Here is a 23,556-nt window from a genome sequence, read left to right as displayed (position 1 = left end):
GCTAGCTCCTGGGGACAGATTGGTCACTGCTAACTTTGAGGTAGAGATGACCCTCTTGCTTATACTTGAAATGACTGTGAGTAATGATCCCCAGTTACGCTTTTTCCCTTTTTGAGGGTGACATAAAGAGGTCAAACTCCTTCTAGTCTTTAATGGAAATAATTACAGAGGCATGTGTACAAAATCTCTGGGGACAGAATAAGGTATAGAAACTTTGCCAAAAGCCTCAGACATTTGTGTACGTTCTTATTCTCAGTTTTCTCTTGAGAACTGTGCTGCCCATACCTGACGGCAGCAGTATTCTGACTGGACTGTAAATACCTCTGGGAGTTTGTAAAGAAGTTTTCTAAATACTCAGTTTCCATAGACTGTACTTTTCCTGAAGCACATCTGCTAAGCACTCTCCTGCAGTCCAAGGAGATTCTCTTTTGCCACCTTTCTTTTCATAGTAGCTTTCACTCTATAAAATGACATACCCCTTATCCAAACCTCATCTGACTAAGGTGCATTTTTCCCAGGGTGTGAAAAGTTCAAGGGTGCTCAGAGTGTTGGTTGAGTGCTGTCCACGCTCTGAATTCATACGCACTGTGGAGTGGAATAACAGGTGCTTCCACCTCTAGCGTTGCTTTGAGGACTGTAGAAGAATGAGCCATTCTTGAGAGAGTACCTTGAGAAGAGGAATTTCCAGTTAAAGGTAAGTGATTCTTTTCAGTTGTTTCCAGCAGTCCCTCTCCAGATGTGCTATTAGCTCAGGATGAAGAGCCAAAGGAGTAAAATTAGACTGCTGATTCTTTTACATGGAACTGGAAATTTGGGACTCTAAAAATTTTTTATAAGGCACTTAAAACTGAAAATGAACATTTAATGTGATTTCTTTCAGATTGGAGTTCATCATTTGCTAAAGTGGCTAAACTTATCTTCTCAAATCAATTTTATAAAATATTTACCCTGATTTCAATTAACCTAATCTTGTTTCATTTAGAAAATATTTAATATTTTCTGCTTCCTAGCAAAAAATGTAACTGCCTGCTAACTGCTAGACTAAGTAATTTTAGTAGTACCTATCATTTCTTTCAAGAATATATAGGAAATTTTAATTATAAGTTTATTATGTTGTATACATAGTTTTTGAATTTACAGCAAGGCTGAACACTGGAGTTTAATACATGCACATACACTCATTTACCAAAGGAATACAATACCTGGTTTTATGCTCTTAACTTTATAAATAATTCATAATTTGTACAATTTTACAAGTATGGCATTTTATTGTTTTCAACTTATAAAGCAAATAGATAAATTACCTTATGTTAGCTATGAAAACTTTTAGTTTTGATTCCTAATTTATTTCACAGTGATTTTTGTATTTCTAAAAATGTGTATTAACATTTATATTGTAAGTAAAAGCTTAAAAAGTTTGATTTATTTTCCAGATATGGCTAATGGGTTTAACCATGAAGTTTGGTTTTCCTTAATTAGGTTATATGGTGCATTTTCCACTAATTAAATGAATTAACCTTTGATGTTGATATATTTTAAATTTAAAAACTAAATTTAATATTTTAATTTCTCCTTCCCTGTCTGAATATATTGAATTAAGTAATATGCTTTCTAAGTGTTCCAGGTGTCCTGCTGATCATTAATGAGCGTTGATGCTCTTTGTACTCTTCTTTCCAAAAGCTAAGATGGGAAAACAAAGCCCTTTGCAAATGAGGTGGTTTTTAATTCTATGCTTTCATGACAAGTTGGCAATTGGTATACCATTAGAAATAATTTTTCATAATTGGTTACCTGATTTTTTTTTTTTGGTATAAAATTCAGTAGAATTTAGAGAACTGAGTACCTTAAGAACTTTTTTAAAATTCCCATTCACTTATTAACTTGCCAAAATTGCTCATTGCTCATGTCAATAGAGTAGAAATAAAAATAGATTTGATGGTGAACACTTTTTAGCAATGAGTCATATTCATTCAAAGATGCATAAACTAATTGGAAATAAATTAGCTCAATCCATATCACTGAGGTACATTTCTAATAAATTGTTTTTACTTTTAAACCTAACTTGTCAAATTTGTAATATATTTATTACACATGATTTATTTATATAGTTTTTGAATTGTTGTTTATAGAAGAAAACAATTTAAAACTCTTAGATCTTATCATACAGGAAAAATATTATTCATATATTTTTGTAGCAAAATGGTTGATAGAATAATCAGTGAAACTTTCTAGTTTAAAATATATTAAGATAAAATTTGTTGGCTAAGTGAAAGAAATCCAAGAAGATAAAGGAATTCTATAAATTAGAAAACGTTCACTTATTTTTTGAACGGACGAATGTCTGATATTTAGATTCTACTATCTACATTTTAAAACTTGAATGATTTGTTTCAAAATGTAAACATCCACAATGTGTCTGAAGTCTGCCCACCTCTTTTAACTTTCAAAGACAAACCTTAAACATCTACTTAAAAATGTAAAGCGGATACATGTGTTTCCAGAATTCTTCTGAGACCCTTAGAGGTTTGTCAGCCAATGATCCCAACCTTAGGGGACCATGTTCTCTTGGTGATAACTTCTAAAGATTTTTGTTTGTTTGTTCTCTCCTTCAGGAACTATTCACCCCTGGCTAGTGGTCAAGCCACTTTGTTTTCAAGAGAGGACTTACAAAGGCCATCAGCAACCTCACAACATTGCAGATTGAACCCTTGGCTTCACATGCTAGGCCCCTCAGGCCACTCCACTACAATACTCTAGCTTCATCTACTGTCTTGCACTCTGGTTCCAACCTGTGCTTCATGTTTCCACCGTCTCAGTCTGCTCAGTCTCTTGACTCTATCTGGTCCTATTGTACTTCAGTGCTTTGTGAATACGCTTCTTCTGCTTGCAGTCATATCCTCACTGTTAAAGGCAAAACCCAGAACAAGTGAGCAACTTTTGTTGCTCAGAATGTTGCAATGGGGAATCCACCCCAGGATGGAGATCAGAGTGTTTTGGCAGGCTGGTTTCGCCTTAAATTTTATAGGGAGGAGAAGATAAGTTAGAGATAGGATGATTTTGCAGCTGGGATTGTTTTTGTAATTGGAGGGAGTTTCAGTCAGTCAGATGAGCAAGAAAAGTTTATCCCTGAGTTGAGCCAGTTTTGGGTGGACAAACGGTTCAGTTAATCATTTCTGAGATAAAGGATGGGAATTTTCAGGGTCAGTGTCTGGTGTTGTCACACATAAATGAGGGAGCCGACTGCAAGTCTTACGGGAGTTAGGAGGCAGAGTAGACAGACCTTGAGTCTTGTTTAAGGTATATGGAGTAGGTGGTTCTTTGCAATTACCCCTTTCCCAGAACACACAAGTGGAGAGGGATTTTGGAAAACAAAAGGTAAGAAAGGTTAACTCTCTATTCTCCAGGACCACAGGTTTAGGTAAAGTTCAACATGGTCACTACCCTGGTTCAGTAAACTCTTGTTAAACATTTTTGTCCCAATGACTTTCCTTCATCATAATCAGATTCCCCAGACTCTGAAACACATTTTCTTCCAGGGTGTTTACTGTTTCTTGGGATCCATACTTGTGGGGAGCAGTTAAGAAACCTGTTTTTGGTGGAGTGGGGTTTCGCAAACCAATATGACCCATGGCCTCTTTGTATGTGGTCCTGAGCTAAGTAAGAATGGTTTTTACATTTTTAATGGGTTGTGTGTGTGGGGTGCGGGGAATACTCAAGATTGACTTTGTGTGTCATAAAATGCCTAACATTTATTATCCATTCCTTTTGGAAAAAAGTTTGCCCACTCCTGAGTTAGAAGGGGAAAGGTGAAGCGAGGTGTGGTGGGCCACCCCTGTAATCTCAGCTACTCCAAGAGGCTGAGGATCAAAGACAGAAGGATCAAGACAGAAGGATCAAAATTAAAAAAAAAGGAATGTTCCCACTACCCCAATTTTTTCTAGTGTTTTGAGCATGAAGGGGTGCTGTATTTTATCGAATGCTTTTTCTGCATCTATTGAAATAATCATGTGATTCTTAACTTTAAGTCTGTTGATATGGTGAATGACATTTATTGATTTCCGAATGTTGAACCAACCTTGCATCCCTGGGATAAAACCCACTTGATCGTGGTGCACTATCTTTTTAATATATATTTGTATGCGATTTGCTAAAATTTTGTTGAGAATTTTTGCGTCGATGTTCATTAAGGATATTGGTCTGAAATTTTCTTTCCTCGATGTGTCTCTGTCTGGTTTAGGTATCAGGGTGATATTGGCTTCATAGAACGAGTTTGGGAGGGTTCCCTCCTCTTCTATTTCATGAAATACTTTGAGGAGTATTGAAATGAGCTCTTCTTTAAAGGTTTTGTAGAACTCAGCTGAGAACCCATCTGGTCCCGGACTTTTCTTTGTTGGTAGGCTTTTGATGACCTCTTCTATTTCATTGCTTGAAATTGGTTTATTTAAGTTGTGTATGTCCTCCCCGTTCAGTTTAGGTAATTCATATGTTTCTAGAAATTTGTTGATGTCTTCGAGGTTTTCTGTTTTTTTGGAGTATAGATTTTCAAAATAGCTTCTAATTATGTTTTGTACACTTCACAGAAGAAGATGTACAAGCAATCAACAGATATATGAAAAAATGTTCAACATCCCTAGTAATAAGGGAAATGCAAATCAAAACTACCCTAAGATTTCATCTCACCCCAAATAGAATGGCGATTATCAAGAACACAAGCAACAATAGGTGTTGGCGAGGATGTGGTGAAAAAGGAACACTCATACATTGCTGGTGGGGTTGCAAATTAGTGCAGCCACTCTGGAAAGCAGTATGGAGATTCCTCAGAAAGCTTGGAACGGAAACGCCATTTGATCCAGCTATCCCACTCCTTGGCCTATACCCAAAGGACTTAAAATCAGCATACTACAGAGATACAGCCACATCAATGTTCATTGCTGCTCAATTCACCATAGCCAGATTGTGGAACCAACCTAGATGCCCATCAGTTGATGAATGGATAAAGAAACTGTGGCATATATATACAATGGAATATTACTCCGCCATGAAGAATGATAAAATTATGGCATTTGCAGGCAAATGGTCGAAATTGGAGAATATCATGCTAAGTGAGATAAGCCAATCTCAAAAAACTAAAGGACGAATGATCTCGCTGATAAGCGGATGAGGACATATATTGGGGGGTGGGAAGGGTTAGCATTAGGTTTAGGGTTAGGTTTAGGGTTAGGGATAAGGAGTGTGGTAAGAATGAAGGAAAGAAGGACTGTATAGAGGGAAAAGAGGGGTGGGAGGGGTGGGGGGGAAGGGAAAAAAATAATGAATCAAACATCATTGCCCTATGTAAACGTATGATTACACAAATGGTATGCCTTGACTCCATGTACAAATAGAGAAACAACATGTATCCCATTTGTATATAATAATAATAATAAAAAAAACAATAAATGTCAAGTGGAAGTAAAAAAAAATTAAAAAATTAAATTAAAATTAAAAAATAAAATTAAAAAGGAGCTGAGATCATGAAATTTATTTGGAAAAATAAGAGACCCAAAATAGCCAAAGCAATCCTTAGCAAGAAGAGTGAAGTAGGAGACATCACAATACCAGAGCTTAAATTATACTACAGAGCCATAGTAACAAAAATGGCATGGTATTAGCACCAAAATAGGTAGACCAATGGTACAAAATAGAAGACACAAAGGCAAACCCTCATAAATTCAGTTATCTCATACTAGATAAAGGCACCAAAAACATACATTGGACAAAAATAGCCTCTTCAACAAATGGTGCTGGGAAAATTGGAAATCCATATGTAACAAAATGAAATTCGACCTCTATCTTTCACCCTGCACAAAAATCCACTCAAAGTGGATCAAAGACTAGGCACTAGAATAGAGACCCTGCACCTAATAGAAGAAAAAGTAGTCCCAAATCTTGATCATGTTGGCTTGGGACCTGACTTCCTTAACAAGACTCCTAAAGCACAGGAAGTAAAATTAAGAATCAAATGGAATGGATTCAAATTCAAAAGCTTCTTCTTGCAAAGGAAACAATCAATAATGAGAAGAGAGAGCTTAAAGAATGGGAAAAAATCTTTACTACATACACCTCAGAAGGAGCACTAATCTCCAGGATACATAAAGAACTCAAAAAACTTAACACCATTAAAAACAAATAACCCAATCAATAAATGGGTTAAGAAATGAACATACACTTCACAGAAGAAGAAATACAATTGATCAACAAACATATGGAAAACTGTTCATCATCTCTAGCAATTAAAGAAATGCACATCAAAACTAAGACTTCATTTCACTCCAGTCAGAATGGAAATTATCAAGAACACAAGCAACAATAAGTGTTGGCCAGGATGTGGGGAAAAAAAGTACATTCATACATTGCTGGTGGGACTGCAGATTGTTGCAACCACTATGGAAAGCAGTATGGAGATTCCTTGGAAAACTTGGAATGGAACCACCATTTGACCCATCTATCCCACTCCTTGGCCTATTCCCAAAGGACTTAAAATCAGCATACTACAGAGATACAACCACATCAATGTTCATAGCTGCTCAATTCACAATAACTAAACTGTGGAACCAACCTAGCTGCCCTTCGACAGATGAACGGGTAAAGAAAATGTGGTATATGTACACAATGGAAAAATCACTCAGCCTTAAAGAAGAATGAAATTATGGCATTTGCAGGTAATGGATGGAACTAGAGAATATCATGCTAAGTGAAATAAGCCAATCCCCAAAAACCGAAGGTCAAATGTTTTCTCTGATAAGCCGATGCTGATCCATAGTGGGGGGATGGGTAGGGAAGAATGAAGGAACTTTGGATTGTGCAGAGGGGAGTGAGGGGAGGGGTGGGGTGGGGCAGTGGGGATGGGAAGGATGGTAGAATGAGACAGATATTATTACCCTATAAACATGTAGGATTACATGACCAGTGTGGCTCTGTACCATGTACAGCCAGAGGAATGAGAAGTTATACTCCATTTGTGTACAATGTGTCAAAATGCATGCTATTGTCATATAACTAATTAGAGAAAATTAAAAAAATTTAAAAAAAGGAAGGGGGCTGAGAATCACACAATGATAGAGTGCTTCTGGGTTTAATCTCCAGTACTTGAAGACAAAATACAAAAAAAAGGGAGAACTGCAGTTGCTCTCATAATGAAGGCCCAGCCAGCCCTACTGGAAACTTGGGAGCTGGGGAGCTGTAGTGGAGTTGCTCCCAGTGTGGACCAGTGTGTGCATGTGGACTGCCCTTGGGAAGTGGGTATGGTCATGGCCAGGCATTTTGTGCCAGTCTGGAACAGTTTCCAGATTCAGGCAGTTAGAGGAGTAAAGCTCCAGTCCCATACGTGGGGTGGGGTTGGTGGCCACATCCTCCATACAAGCCTTCTTTAACTTCCCCAGGGAAAGTGTGTTACTCTCCTGCTCTCCTGTAGTGCCAGGTTTATGACTCTGTTCATTATATAATTAGTTCTACCTGTTCAGCTAGGACCTACTCAGAGACAGGAAAGTGTCATGTTTCTTTTTTGTGCTTCTAGTGCTTAATATAGGAGTTGGCACAAAAAATAAACACAATAAATATTAACTGAACAAATAAATATTCTTTCTTTTCATAAGACTAAAAATAGAAAGTAAGCTGTGAAGGAGTTCATGCAAAAAGTCATTGCGAGGACTTTTTTTAGAACAAGATTTCTTGTAAACCAGACCTTGACTTATTTTCATGAAATATTTATGAATGGATTCATGTCATTTGAATGCAGGCAAAGTAGAATGTACAAGTTCAATCACATACTTGGAGTTGGGAGTGATCATCCCTCTGCTGCACAAGCCACCGTCTCGGAGATCTGACATTTTGTGGCTCATGGTAGAACTCATATGGATGTCTCTGCCAGATTTCCACTAACTTTATTTATCTCTACCTTTCAAACACAAAATCTTTCATCTCCTGCCATTCTGGGAAAAGCCAATTTCATTCACTTCTTCTGTATATGAGTCAGAAGAAGCTGTTAATTGTAGAACAAGGGATTCCAGTTTCCCATGAAGAAGTTTCCTTTTTCATTTTTTGGGGGATGGGATCTATAGCAGCAAAAGGCAAAGAAATTAACTTCTCAGTAAAAATTATAAAATCCAAGTGAAAAAACAAAACAAAACAATATAACCCCTGAAGTTTCATCTTTAAATTACAATAACTTAGTCAGGCACAGTGACACATGCAGGAGGATCCCAGGTTCTAGACCTGCCTCAGTAACTTAGCAAGACCCTCTTTCAAAAATAAATAAATAAATAAAAAAGAACTGGGAATGTAGCTCAGTGGTAAAACACCCTTGAGTTCAATCCCCAGTACCAAATACATTAATAAGTAAATGAATAAATACCATTCTTTATAAGGGCACTAATTATTTGACATAGAAATGTTCCTCTGTTACTTTAACATTATACCATCAAGATTTTGAGTTCCTGCAGAGCAGGGATGGTCCCTGTACTGTTTGTCAAATTCCTAGCACAGGTATGTTTTCAGGAAAATGACTTATAGCAATTGATGGAAAGTAAACTCGTGAAAGTTATAAGTCTAGTGCTATAAAATGGTATGGGTTCAGGTTTATACTTTGCTTCACCAGTGGTAAATGAACTCAGATTGATCTGGATTTTCCCCTGTTCTGCAGACTTTTAGGAAGAGGTTACTCTTGGCATCATTTGAGTCTTCTCCATGGTTGCTGTACCAGGAGAAAGTGTGGGAATGGAAGAGGGGAATAGTTTTATTTGACAGACAGCATACCTAGATTTATAATTCTGAATTTAGAAGAATAGCAGAATGTTTGGGAGGGAATCTCTTATGTTCTATTAAAATTTGTTCTCAAGTTGGCCACCACAAATGCTTGCTGGCTTCAGTGCATAAGAACTGTATTGTAGTTATATGCTTAAAATGTCATTGTATATATTTTGAATTTGGCTCTAATGATGCCTATATTTTTTACTGCTATAGTATAAACTAGAAAGGCACTGTATCCCACAGAATCACATATCTTGGAATAGATGTAAATTGGCTGTCTTACATTAAGTCTTGTACTGTCTGTTCTTTGTGCTAGAAACTCCAGGACATCCTGAGAATATGTGAGATTGTGTGTCAAGGGCACCAAAGCATCTCCAATACCTATTTGAAAAGTGTCAACTCATTTTCTGTTATACTGTCATTTCCCAGAAAAGTATCACTAATCATTTAACAGCAAAATTCCTTTTAATGCAGCACTCATTTTAAAAGGAATGGATTTTATCTTTGTAGCTCTGCTTTTTCTGACACACTCATTGAACTATAATAAGTACAAATTAAAAACTGAATAGTTCAGCAACTTCTTTCTCTTGATTTTCTTCACCATCAAGAAAGTAGGTGAGGCAACATGCTAGACATGAACAAAGTTGAAGATTAGAGTGTGGGAAATTGGAGAAGCAGAAAATTTATGTAATCTTTCCTAAAGCAGCTTTATAAAACAAAAATTTGTTACAATTTTGAGTGAGTCAAAATAAAACAATGCTATATCTTTATGGTCAGGCTTTTATAATCTCTGGACCTGGTAAGAAATACATGCAATTGCAATTTGCTAGTTAGGACTCTATATCCCTTACAAGTCCTGGTTGGTGTCTTTTGATATCTTCTAGTCAATCCATTGGGAGTATATGAAGCCAAATTCACCATTTCCAATCACCCCTTAGGCAAAAACAGATAACTAATTTTTTCCTTCTAGTTTTTGCTTGTCAGTGACATTTCTTACTTTGTGAAAGCATGCCCTCTCCTAACCTGCAGCCTTGGGTCTTACTACTGCAAGCCACTGATCATTAAATGAGGTGGAGATGACATGTGAGGGGCTGAGGAAGATTGGGAAGTGGACATTTTAGTTCATCTTTGGGAGCGTTAAGTTCATGCTACTTTGAATAAGTAAAACAAATTTTACTTTTCTTTTCTCTTTTGTTTCCAGTTTTTATGGTTTTGGTTGTTTATTCTGATGTTTCCTTGCTTCTCTTTAGTTATCTACACACCCATGTATCTCTTTTCTTTTTTCCTCATAGCCCATTACCATTCTCCTCTGCTGTATAAGGCAATTATCTAATACTTTCATTGTATACTTTTTAAAAAGTTCTTGAAAAATGTCCATTTTGTGTGAGCATCTCTTCAATTTTTGCGGTTCTTATTGTGATATAAATGGCGTTGTGTATTGCTGTGTTACCAGCTGTGCGTTCTTAAGATCCACCCTGTAGCTTGTGTTCATCTGCTCCATCTCTTCCAGCTGTCCATGGTCCTTGATGTGCATCTGCCACCTTTTCTTTCATTCATTGGTGGTGGACTTCCAAATTGCACCTAGCTTCTTGCTACCACAAACAACACTGCAGTGAATATCTTTGTATATGTTTCCTTTCAGACTGAGTGTGAGAATTTTGTAAGGAATAAACCCAGGAGTAGAACTGATGAGTCATATGGCATGCCTGTGTTTTACTTGACTAAATACCATCAAATTGCTCTTTAAAACGGCAGCCTATTCTTCCCAACAACAACACATGGCAGTTTCTACACACATGTACACACGTGTGCATCTTTACCATGGTTTACCTAAATCAGTTTCTAACATTTTTTATAAGCATAATGTAAAACTAATGGTTATTTTAATTTTCATTGGCATTTCTTTGATGATCTCCCATGCTTTTTTCCGTAGGTCTTTTGGAGTTTCTCTTCCTTAAATTGTGTTTATATACCTGTTCCTTTTTCCTATTATGATTTCTGTCTTTTTCTTGCAGACTCGTGTTGCTTTTTGTATCAGTGAGTGTGTGTATTAGCAGAAGAAAGATTAAGATTTATGTCTTTACTTTATACCTTCCTAATCAAGACCTGTGTAATTTTATCATTTTCAACCACATGAAGATATTTTTTGAAAAGCCCATCCAATTATCAGAGGGTAAAGAGGAAATAAAATTGATACATAATCTACCTGTTTCTTGGAAAAAATGGGTGGAACTAGAGACCATTATGTTAAGCAAAATAAGCCAAACTCAGAAGGTCAAGGATCATATGTTTTCTCTCACATGTGGAAGCTAGAGAGGAAAAAGGAAAAGAAAGGTGGGAACTGGGATCTAAAGAAAATTAAAGGGAGATCAGTAGACGAAAGGGTTCACAATATGGGAGGTGGAGAGGGAGGGGGGGAAGTGCTGGAAGTGATTGGTATTGGCCAAATTATATTGTTATATTGTGTGCATGTATGAATAAGTAACAACAAATTCCATCAGTTGTGGAAAAAATGATCCATCTCTTTCTTAATGAGCATGTAGAATGTTTCACTGTAACAGAAATGTGGGTGGTCTTTCCAAGCATCCTCTCTGAAATTAGATGTTGCTCAATCTTGCTCTCTATGGCCAGTCTCTCATATATATTTCTTCTGAGATCTTCCCTGTGGGCTTAGAAATAATAGGGAAAACTGAACAAAATGTGAAAATAACACTAGACTGGAGTGTAGTGTCAATTAAAATGGCTTTTAAAAACCACTGAAATTCTCTTGGCCTTGTTTCAGTTTCCCAAACCCTAAATGAAGAAATAAAGCTGTATGATGATTACAGTCTTTTAGTCAAAAATCAAAACAAACCAAAAAACCATGAACCTCTTCAAACCATTTCCAAACTTACAAGTGGTTCACCAAGCTGAGAACTTGAACATCAAATTTCAAGGTAAGAATGAAATCAGTCATGAGGAAATATCTAAAGAAAAGGAAAATTCCTTGTAAAAGATTTCAAGATCGAGGTATAAAAAGGACTGAAGTGAATGTAGCAAGTAGCCATGGAGAATCATTGGGATACTGTTCAGGTATTCCTGCTGAAAAACATAATCATGGAATTTCTCCTTTTATTCAGCAATAAGCTCTCCTTGAAACTTCGCAGTCACTGTGTTTGCAAATTGCAGTGTTAAGATCAGCCTACTGGTTGTCCAGTTGAGTGGTTTTCCCAGGTCTGATAAGAGAGCAGTGCTACATACCAATAAGTTAACTCACTCTCATGCCAGGACTGCCTCTGAACTGAGGCTGAATTTGCATGTCATTAGGGCCACAGACCACATTCCTGGGGAAAGGAAAAGATAAATCTGTCCAATTAGTAAATCCTATTCGCAACATAAATTCTTCTTTATTCATATGAGTTTGGAGGGTGAGTGTGGTGTTTGCAAAGCGAGGGCACTTTACATATTCTAAAATAAGAATAAAAAGTGACTAGGGAGATAAGAACACTATGGTAAGAATTATATTTATGTAACAAAATTAATTCAGGAAAGCTGTTGCATTTATAATCTAGAAGAGGTTGTCTTTTTCAGGAGAGTTAAAATGGATTAAAATATGAAAAACCTTCCAAAAGCTTCTATTATGTAGTGCTAAGAAATTTATTTATGTAAACTAATGACATTTCTAAATTATCAAAAGAATAAAATATATTTAGTGAATGCCTGATATTCATCTCTGTAATATAAAGCACTATCAGGTGTCAGAAATCACTTCCAGATCAATTCACATCTGATGCTTTTGACCTGCTCCTTTGTACTACCTTTCTTCCCTTCCCCACCCTGCTGTTGATCTTGTGAGGTTGATGTGTATGGCCTACGTTAATGGGATCCCTTGCCTTCTGTTTTCTGATTGGGTTAGCCATTGAGGGGCTTTGATAAAGACTCAGAGAAAGGAGGACAGCATTTATACTCTGTCCCTCTGAGTCAGTGTCCTTCACAGAAGGTTAAAAACTCTTCCTATAGTAACAACATAAAGACTCCTCCCTCCGGGTTCTTGTGGTCACTTTATCACTTGACCTAAAGATGGGAACTGCTTGCATGTTACTTCTTTCTTGTGTTTCCACATTTTGTTGATAATCTTCTTATTCCTTCTTTCATTTATTCAACTTGTCACTTGTTTTCAGTGGGGACCCAGATTTATTAAGTTTGGAAGACAAATCTTTTCACTGGCTCCTCCTTAAGGAATCCATGTCTACTTGGCATTAATAAGACTTCAAGAGTGAATTGTCAGGAAAATAGAGTAAGGGAATATGTTCTGACTTTTGCCAGGCACTACGAATGACCTTTAAAATACAAAGTTGTGCTTCCAACTCTGAGGCATCTGTAAATTAGAATCCTGAAAGGTGGAAAACTTGGGGATTTTTTTTTCTTTGGAACATTTATTCATCCACCAACCATTTATGACTCACACAAAACTCCATGGTAGATGCTGCAGGTTTACAACTGGAAAAGTATTGTACAACTTATTGCCTCAGTGTTGCAAAAATCCTCCCCATTTAACAGATGGAACAATTGAGTATCAAAGAAGTTGTATATTTTAACCTTGTCTAATATTAAAAAATGTTAATTGATAGAATAAGGGCTTGAGCTTAGGTTTTCTAACTCAAAGTTTTATAGATTTCCACTGTATTTTGTGTGTATGAAAAATATTTCCTCCTTTTGTCTCTTATGAAAAGCAGAACAAACACATTAAATATTCAAATTAAGGAGAACAAGTACCAAGGAAGGATTGGAGATAAAATGTGTTCACCTTCAGGGAATGTAGAGAGCACTTCTGGTGAGGTGATTAGAAGAGGCTTCTTGGAAAAGGCACTGGAGGTCTAGTTTAGTCAGAGTAGGCCCACAGAGTGCTAGGAGTGCTCAGGTCACAGAGCACCATGGAATGCTGAACTAGGGAACTTGAAATTTCCCCCTAATCAGTAGGTACTTAAAAAAAGTGTTTGAACAAGATGGTAGCATCAGTGGGTGATCAATTGAGTGTATGAAAATCAATTTGGAAGAACTTCATAGAATAAGTGAAGGTACACCAGTTAGAAAACTTGATAAGAAGTAACAAAGATTATTAATAAGAAAGGGAATACATATGTACTTGTAGAGACAGAAACAAAAGCACTAATTAACAAATTGGATTTTAGGAAATGGGGAAAGAAGTTAAGAATGCCTATAGTTTTGACCTTGGGTTAATGGCAAAATAATGCTTCCAAGAACAGAAGAGTAATTTGCTTGAAGGAGGGAGGGGTGGAAGAACAAGATGTTCGCATTTGGAACTATCAAATGACCTGGACGAGGAGGTGATTTTGAAACTGTTGGAAGCTCAGAGTCAGGTTGATTGGAATCTTCTGAATAATTCCTTAGCAGAAATCTTGTTTTTACTACAGAATCTAAGTGAACTAGGGTTGTGGGTTTGGGGAGAAGAGGGGTGCAACGGGAAGCAGTGCCAAGACAGGATATTTCTGAGGTTAAGTTGACCAGTAGGTGTGTTAATCAAAGCTGTCTGGCAGAGTCTGGTCGTGGTTGTTCTTAGAATACAGTGCTTTGTGAAAAGTTCAATGATGAAAAAAAATAGTTTGGAAGCCAAAGGAAAGAGAAAAAAATGCATATGCTAAGAAACAACAAACAAAAGCAGCCTTGAGGAATCACTTAGTAGTTGGCCATGTGTACTGGAGTTTTCCATTTACAGCGCACTTGGTGAATATTGTGAAGAATGGGTACTTTCTTAAACCTTGGTGAATGAGGGTGACATGAAAAGGTGCTTAGCATCATTCATAACCCAGGAAATGCAGATCAAATCCATAGTAAGGAATCACCTTACACCCATTAGGCTGGCTATTATATATAAATCAAGAACAGAGAACAAGCAATGAGGATGTGGAGAAATTGGAACATGTACACACTGTTGGTAAGGATGTAGAATGGTGTAGCCACTATGGGAAACAGTATGACGATTCTTAAAAAATAGAGTAACCATGTGATCCAGAACTTCTTCCTTTGCATGACTGTAAAGGAATAATAACCCAAATTTTGAAGAAATATCTGCAGCCCCATGCTCATTGCAACATCATTCACAGTAGCCAGAAAATGGAAGCAATCTAAGTATCTATCAGTGAAAAAATGGATAATGAAAACACAGCATGTACACACAATAGAATATTATTCAGCCTTAATAAAGAATGAGATCCTGCTATTTGCAAACAGCATAAATGAACTGAATCTAGAGGACATTACTCTAAGTAAAATAAGTCAGTCACAGAAGGACAAGTGCTGCCTAATTATGCTTACACTGAGATATCTAAAGTGGTCAGAGTTTTACAAGCAGAGAGTAGAATGGTGGTTGCTAGGGACTTGGGCAGAGGGAGAAATGGGGAATTGTTCTTCAGTAGGTGTAAAGTTTCTATTATGCAAGGTGAGTAAGTTCTAGATGCCTGCTCCACATGAGGTACCTGTGGCTAAGAATTTGGTATTGTGTATTTAAAATGTGTTAAGAAGATGTGTCTCATGTTAAGTGTTCTTACAAAAAATCCCACAAAAGGACCCAGGGACATTTTTCATGGTGGTAGATATGCTTTGTGCCATATCATGCATATAAGCATTATGAGTATGTGCATATGTCCAGGCTCATCAAGATATATATGTTAAAGGTGTGCAACTTTTAGATATCAATTATACTTCTATAGCAGTAAAAAAAGAGAATGGAGAACAAAGTCTTGAAAATGCTTGTATTGGTGAGTGGGATACAAGAGAAATTAAAAAAAATTAGGTGAGGCATAGATGAAGAAATAAGTTTTTTAAGATAAATTCTCAGGATGATAATTGGAATGAACAGTTTGCTATTACAAATATCGAAAGTGGGTTTTAATTGGTCTGCTGGACTAGCTGCCAGAGGCAGAGGTAAAGCACTGTGGGAGAGTGTAAAGGATGTGAAGTTTGAGGTGTGATAGACCTGAGTTGGGAGTTCCAGTTCTGCCACTCACCCAGCTATCAATTTGGCCACATTACATAAGGATATTCTTAGTTTCCCACACTGTTAAAAAATAATTCCCAGTTGTATGACTTAAAGGATTTGATGAGGCAGGTGAAATTGCTTGGTACAGTGCCTAGAACATAGCATGCTCTTAAGTAAATCCATTCCTTTAAGAAGAAAAAAAGTGGTAACAAAGGAAAAATATAAAGACTATGATAGTCTTTTGAAATTTTTGGTGGCAAAAGGACACAGAATTTTTTGGGGATTTTTTTCTTTAGGACAATGGGAACTGCATGCTTGCTGACAGAGGACAAGGACTGGGACAAGTGAGACAGTGAAGAGTCAATAATGAAAAAGCTAGCTGGGCCTGGTGGCGCACACCTGTGATCTCAGTGACTTGGGAGGCTGAGGCAGGAGATTGTCAGTTCAAAGTCACTTAGCGAGGTCCTAAGCAACTCAGCGAGACCCTGTCTCAAAATACAATATAAAAAGGGCTGAGATGTCGTCCAGTGTTGAGTGTCCTGCCCCTGGGTTCAATCCCTGGATGTAAGATGAGGTGCACAAGAAGAAGAGTTAGTCTTAGAAAGGAATATACACTTATTTGGAGACTACTTGGAAGGAGAAGAAAATAAATCTATTTTTATATTTTGAAGAGAGAGGAAGATCTAGGAGTTTTTTTCTTTTTTTTTCAAAGCCTACATCTTCTTAGTAAAGAAGTCATTTGCTATGTGAAACAATGATGAAGAAGTAGAGCTTAAGTAGAGAAGAATAGCATCAAGACACATCCTTAAGTCAAATCTATAGGAATCAACAGGAAAAAATTAATTGCTCATTGAAACAGAGAGAGCAGTGACCAAGGCAGAGTTGAGATAGATTTCGCAAGACTTTAGGAAAAGGTAGAATAGGAACTCAATCTATACAAATAGAGGTAAATCATAAGAACCTGTTGAAATTATCCAAGTAAAAGGAACTCAGCCTGAGGCGAGCAATGGTGAGAAGGTGGAGAAGAAGGTGAGATAAACCGGGAACACGTCCAAAAAATTGAATGAGTGGTTGATTCACTAAAATTTAGTCAATGATGTGTTGGGCCTTTATAAACTTTGGAACAACCAGAGTTGAACAGGAACCCTATCTGTTTGATTATTCCCAGACCTGCATGAGAGGAGAAGGGACTAGTTGGGTTTTGCAGCTTGGAATGAAGTCACAAGCAAAGAAGGACAGAGGAAGCCTGCTTTAACCTCAGGGCTGCTGTGAGTCCAGGGCACATTCCAGAAGAGCAGGGACACAGCCTGACGTAGGGGAGTGTTGATAGATACAATGCCCCTTCTGGACTCTGCTTTGAGTAGAACATGATATGGTCATTCAATTAGCCCTCTAGACCTGTCCTCAAGAGGAAGGGTAGAAAATCTTTGACAGAGAATCATAAAATTGAAAAAATAGGTGACTTTTGAAATACTTGATTTTCTTAAACATTCTGAAGAGGAACTCTCTTTCATTTAGAATAAAGAGTGAAGGTTTTCATCAGGCAGGAAGAGGCCAATGGCAGCTTCAGAAGGAAAGAAAAGAAATTGCCTTGGAATAAGGGATAATAGCATTAGCACTGGAGGAAAGAGTGAAGGTTTTCATTAGGCAGGAAGAGGCCAATGGCAGCTTCAGAATGAAATCAACTGCCTTGGAATAAGGGATATTATTATTAGCAGTAGAAATCTGTGGTGGGGTGCACGGTACAGCTGGTATTCGTGGTTTATAAACTCTTAAGGCCTGCTAAATCCGACATGCTTCATGTTCAAGAATGTCCCTCCCTCCCTCTTGCTGGCCTGCCTGCCTGCCTTTGAATACTTTCCATATGACAGGCGATAATGGACTAGGTACATGGGATAGACAAGGTCCCATTCTGATGGAGCTTACAATCCAGTGGGAGTGGGATATTAAAACAAACAAAAACAATCCTATCTTTATGATCCATCACACTGACTCCTCAAGATGTGAAGTGTTTTGGGTGTATGTGTATTTAGAGTGTAGAGGTGTGTGTGTGTACGTGGCAGGGGGGAGAGAGAAAAAGAGAGAAAGAGGAAGGAGGAAACAAGAAGTAACTGTGCGCTTTCCCAGCTATGCCGTTATCCATGTAAATCAAATAACTGCCAAATAATATCTTCATGGTTGTGCTTTTGGTCTAATGCGGTAATGTGGCATAAGTTAATGGAATACCTCTTTATTGTTTTGTATTGTTTTAAGGTTCATTGCTGATTAAAGAAAAATGTGATATGTGACTGCAGAGATTATAAATTTGTTAAAATCTTTCTGGAAATCATTTTGGCAATGTGTAGTAAGGGCATTAATATCTTCATGTCTTTTTAATATGCAACTTTAGGGAATTTGTCTTAAGGGAAATAATCCACAATGTAGACAAATAAATGTCCACTATAGCATAATAAAAACACAAATAAAATGTTAAAAACTTAACTTACATTTGATGCATCATGGTATGGTGCATCTATAGCATGAATGGCATGCCGTAATTTATGCACTCAAGGAGTTTTAAATGACATGGGACAATGTTTATGATACATGCATTATGTAAAAATAGAACAGAATACAAATTTTTAGGTGCTGCATATTCTTAATATTTAAAACAATTCCATAAAATTGGATGGAAGAAATTGGTCAAAATACCTTATACTTTAAGTGCTTTACCACGATTTGTCCATGCAACTTCTATATATAGAAATATCAGTAACATTTTTAAAACTGTGCTCTAGAAGAGGAAACCAAATGTCTGTGTAACTGTTGTTCCATAAACCGTTGAATCTTATTCTGGCATGATCTGGAAAACTCTTACAAATAAAACCATGGTATCAACTCACATTTTTGTTAAAGAATCCACCCAATGTCTCCATTTTGCTGTTATGAAAACAATTTTATTTTCTACTTAGAAAGTTTTTTCTCACCCTTTTTATGTGACAGATGGAAGCCTGTCTTTGTCCATGCACAGTGACTCTAGTGAATAGTGGAAATGACTTTTACTGGACAATAGTTTTGTGGGAAATGGTTTTAATTAAATAGAAAACAAAACATGCTATTTTAAGAATAGGGTGGTATTTCTTAAAATATGGTTCTGTTTTCCTTTGTTTCAGAATCATCTCTGATACTTGTTAAAAATGTAGATATCCTGGAATGTAAGTGTAACTCAGTGGTAGAGCGCTTGCCTAGCCTGCAAAAGGTCCTGGGCTTTAACCTTAGGAAGAAAGAGAGAGAGAGAGAGAGAGAGAGAGAGAGAGAGAGAATATCTCCCAACTTAGTAACTCAACATCTGAACATAGACCCAGTAATTGTAGTTTTACAGATATACCCCAGATAATTCTGATATTCTCTAAGAACCACCAGTTGGGAAAAAGAGACTTGAATTTTAGAAATTCTTGAGTAGAATCTTGACTACTTCGAAGTTTATTAAGTAGAATTAGATTCCTTTCTCTTTCCCAATTCCATGAATCCAAAATACAAAGTACTTTGCTACCTAGATAAATAAGAAATGGAGGATGGGACCCATCTACTGTTCTCCCATAATCTTGTTAAGGAGGTTTAAACTTGGAATTAATTGAAAGAGCAGATACCAGTGGTAACAGTACTGGGAAGGTTGCTAGGGTGGCAGTATAGGAAGCTTGTTTTCACTAGAAAGCACCAGTCCTATTATTTCTGGGATGTTTATTAGGTAGAATGCTTGCCTAACTCATTGTCCAGCAAAGTTCATTACTCTTTATGCAACAGACCTCTATGGAGAACCATGATACCCTAAGCCTGAACTCTAGAATCACTCATGCCTGTCACTATGGGCTGTGGTCTGAATGTTGAAACTTAATCCCCAAGATGATGATATCAGGAGGTGAGGCCTTGGGTAGGTCATGAATTTGTAACTTTCATGTATGAGATTAGTGTACCATGCAAGAAACACAGAGAGTTGCCTTTCTACTTTCACTGTGTCAAAGAAAACAGGCCCTCAAGCAGATAATGAATCTGTTTGGTGCCTCAATCTTGGGTATCTCAGCCTCCAGAACTGGGAGCAATGAATTTCAGTTATTAGCTACCCAGTTTATGGCATTCTATTGTAACAGTTGAATAGACTAAGATGCTGTGTGCCTGGATGGTTTAAACAAGTTGAAATCTTAGGTTCTTCTAATGTAAAATGGAGATAAAACTAGGACAAGATTACAGACTAATGAAAAGTTATATGAAAAACATTTAGCACAAGACACATTAGGTAGTAAGCACTTAGAAGTGTTTACAGTGATGATTTTACAAGAATTTGAGTATACAAGGCTGGGATATCAGGCTTTTTGGTTGACTTGGAAGACCATGTTATTTACAAGACAAGTCCAGGGATTTAGAGTAATCCCAAATTCTTCATTGGGCAGAGAGGGAGGAGGGAGTGTGCTCCTCTTGGCAGTGGAGCCAAGTTTACTAACAGTTTTTCATCTAAACTAGATTCTTGATATCAGTTGCTTTCATGGAACATTCAAATCTAATGTCATTTGTTGAAATCTACCCTTTCAGGTCTGGTCTAGGACTGAATTGAATTATGTAAAATATCACTTGCAGAGTGGTATTCATTTGCATAACTTCTCAGTTCCAAAGACAGTTCCAAATTCATTCCTACACACACACACACACACACACACACACACACACACACACACACACAGCCTTAATCCTGGCCACTCATATATTTCTGTAGTGCCACATTCTATAAAACTATTTAGATTCTAATGAATGTCTGCTTTTATGGTAGACAACACTGTGAAGTATGTTTGCTCCACCCTTTTTTGCCATATTGGTGAATACTGCCTGAGTAAAATGACTATTTATACTTTTCCCTATGTGAACTTGGTTGGGACTAGGCATCTCTAGGGGTTGCTCACCTTTAGGAAAACATCCATGTCCCAAAAACACAACCAAGTCAGGTCAAGATGATTATCAGGAGTAATCCTTTATATTATCCAGTTGCACAACACACTTCTTGAATAAATGACATATCCTAACTTAGGATACATCACCAGATTCAAGTCGGAGAGTATCCTCTGCCAGTCAATAAGAGTGCGGGTCACTGGAAGATCCCTTCGTATAATTTTTCTCAGGGCTTCATTGGATAACTCCTGTAATTCTTCTAAGACAGCAGCTTGAAATCTGTTCTCTTGCTCTTCCACAAGTCTTGCAAAACTTAGAGCCAGTTGAGCTTGGTTAACTACTTCCAAGCTTTCTTTCAGGTCCTTGGAGATTTGGACATGAAGGTTGACACACCTGAAGAAGTGAGCTTGCAGGAAAATTCTTCCTGTGACTTGGGTTAGAAATGGATTCACTTGGAAAATCCATTTAGATTTCCAAAGGCCATTCCAGCAATCTCCTGTTTCATAGTTATGATCCTCGATGCAAGCTATCAAGAACTCCTTATTTTTGATAGTTTTTCTCAGCACATTGCAATTTCCTGTTGGAAAGTGATCGTTCACGTACAGTTTTAAGGCACATAGAACAACAGTTCTCAGATATTCTGTCTCATTCCGAATAATACCATGACTTTGGATGTCTCTCAACTGATTTTGAAGCAGGTCAAATTTGAAAGAAAGTTTGCTTTGATAGTCAAAAAATCGGTAGTCACCCATTACATTGTGGTGAGACAAGAGTACTGGATTTCCATCGATGCAGAGTGGAACAGAATATTTTTGGCAATGTTGGTGGCCTGCACACTCACCTTGATGGTGCATGAGTTTTTCATCACGTATAAGCAGACAGAGATCATCAAAGGCATTTACAAATTCCCCTGGAGGTGCCTGTATTAACAGTCTGCGAATTACTCTTTCTTTCTCTTTCCTACTTAGAACGCTAAGTGACATGTTTGGTTGCAGCAGAAGCAAAGCTTCTGAAATAAAGAGTGTTCAAAGGATGAGAAAACATTCCATGGGACACCTTTCCCATCAAGGTGTTAATCATTCAAGCTTAAGATTATTATGTCCACCCATGAAAACAGGCAGGCTGGCAAGCTCTGAGTCTCCCAGTGAAGTCATAAAGAGCTTTCTCTATGAAGCGTGGAACTTTTGATGATATCACAATGGGTGTTCAGACCAAAAGGAAAAATGACAGTCACCTGACAGCGTGGTGCCCAGTCAACCAGCTATACCAATTTTGAAGATTTTAAGAACTTAGCCTCCTGAACAGGCTTCTTCAAAAGTGGTGTGTCTCTGTGTGCGTTATATGTTGTCAGGGATCTAGAGAAATGGCCGAGTTTCTAGGGAGTGTTTGACAGCATTTTTCCATCTTCAGGGATCAAATGGTGTTGATTTTTACTCAGGCCCTTAGAATAGCTGCCCCAACCCACTGGAAGCACATTGTGATGAGAGGTTTGAAAACTTTGAACAAAATGGTAAAAATAAAATGAGATATAGCAGTAGCCCACAGAAAAGTGCCAGACATCAGGGGATGTTACATTTATAAACACTGTGATTAGAACATAAGAAACCAAAATGGTTGGGCAGGATCATGCAGGGACCATGACTTGTGTGATGTTTCCGTGAGATTTAAGTATGTTAGTTTCAAAAGAACAAAGGCAACAAACCACTGTGTGTTCTTTGCTTTCTCCCTAGAAAAGTGGTGACAGTGGCAACAACCGATGAGTAGCGAGAAATTCCTTTTCCACAAAGAGGCAGAGTTAGTTACACTTGGAACCCGTGACAGCACCTACTGAGGAGAGACTTCTAAGCGAGGAGAAACTGCACGACAAGTTATGAAAATATGGAAACAAGATATCCACTGGGAAGTTCTTTCTGTTCCTTTTTTCTCTCCTTTTTCTTGGCTTAGCCTCTTTATTTGACTCTTTTCTTATTCTTTTAGAAAAGTCCCAATCTGAAGTCTCTCACTTCATAGTGTAAACTATGACTTTCTTCCATATCTGTACTGTGCTTTTCTGTGTTTTTTCCTATAAGAACACGGGTTTTGTCACATGAAGTCATAGCTATTAAATTTAAGGACTTCTCATAGGTTCTGACAATGTAAAATTGAGTGAGATTTTGAACAATATTTACCTATAACTTTTATGATTTTATACATTGCTAGATTATTTCATCTTAACCTTAGTTTTCAAATTGAAGTGTCCTAATTTTTGTAGCTTATCTGTATGTAATAAGTACACTGGGTTATTTTAGTTTTCTCCCTCATACCAAATATATTGTTATCAAGGTATTTTTAACTCTTATTGATTGTTCCTAAAATGTTGTTTTGGATGCATACATTAAATGGGATATTTGAATAAAGTAATAATAGTATTACTCATGGTTACTATATTTTGAATGCTCAGTAGCAAAAAATCTGTGTTCAGTGACATATTATGGACTTATTTAATACTTCCACCTTCCATCAGATTAGGTATCATTTTTCCTTTCTGCATGAGGGAGGTCAAGTGAGAGGGGATCTTGGAGTCTAGATCTTGTCAAGTTCATGCCTTCAGACAACATGCTGTAACAGTGTTTTAACGTATCTCTCAAGTAATAATTTCATTTCTGAAATTTTATTTCTATTCTTTTTCTGGTATTTTGATTGTTATGCCCTTTCATATCTTTACTACATAATAGTAACTTTTAAATTTTGTTTTAAATACTATTTATCATATCTTGTCATTTACTTTAATCATAAAATAAATCATGTTTTAAAATTAAAAATAAATTTAGTAAACTGAAGAAAGATAAAATATTTAAGAATTTTAAACATTCATTAACTTTCTTTGAGAATTT

General features: G+C 37.0%; 1 protein-coding gene and 1 long non-coding RNA gene across 3 annotated transcripts; one reads left to right on the top strand and one right to left on the bottom strand.

The window, feature by feature from the left end:
* LOC124981989 (uncharacterized) lies at positions 1-23,480 on the top strand. Of its 2 annotated transcripts, none has more exons than XR_007108153.1 (3): positions 1-76; positions 519-694; positions 22,414-23,480. It is a non-coding gene; the product is annotated as an uncharacterized LOC124981989 (long non-coding RNA). The 2 variants fall into 2 exon arrangements; XR_007108154.1 differs by lacking the exon at positions 22,414-23,480 and adding an exon at positions 2,613-4,011.
* Positions 20,767-21,666, bottom strand: Capza3 (capping actin protein of muscle Z-line subunit alpha 3). Its single transcript, XM_047548091.1, has one exon. The coding sequence runs from the start codon at positions 21,664-21,666 to the stop codon at positions 20,767-20,769; it is 900 nt and encodes a 299-aa protein (XP_047404047.1).
* Positions 23,481-23,556: the final 76 nt, after the last annotated feature.

The sequence above is a fragment of the Sciurus carolinensis genome, chromosome 4 (genome assembly GCF_902686445.1).
Source record: "Sciurus carolinensis chromosome 4, mSciCar1.2, whole genome shotgun sequence".
Lineage (NCBI taxonomy): Eukaryota > Metazoa > Chordata > Mammalia > Rodentia > Sciuridae > Sciurus > Sciurus carolinensis.
This window is presented reverse-complemented; position numbering and strand designations above follow the sequence as displayed.

Coding starts and splice junctions, on each gene's coding strand:
- Capza3 (XM_047548091.1), bottom strand. CDS start 21,666: ATGTCACTTAGCGTTCTAAGTAGGAAAGAGAAAGAAAGAGTAATTCGC.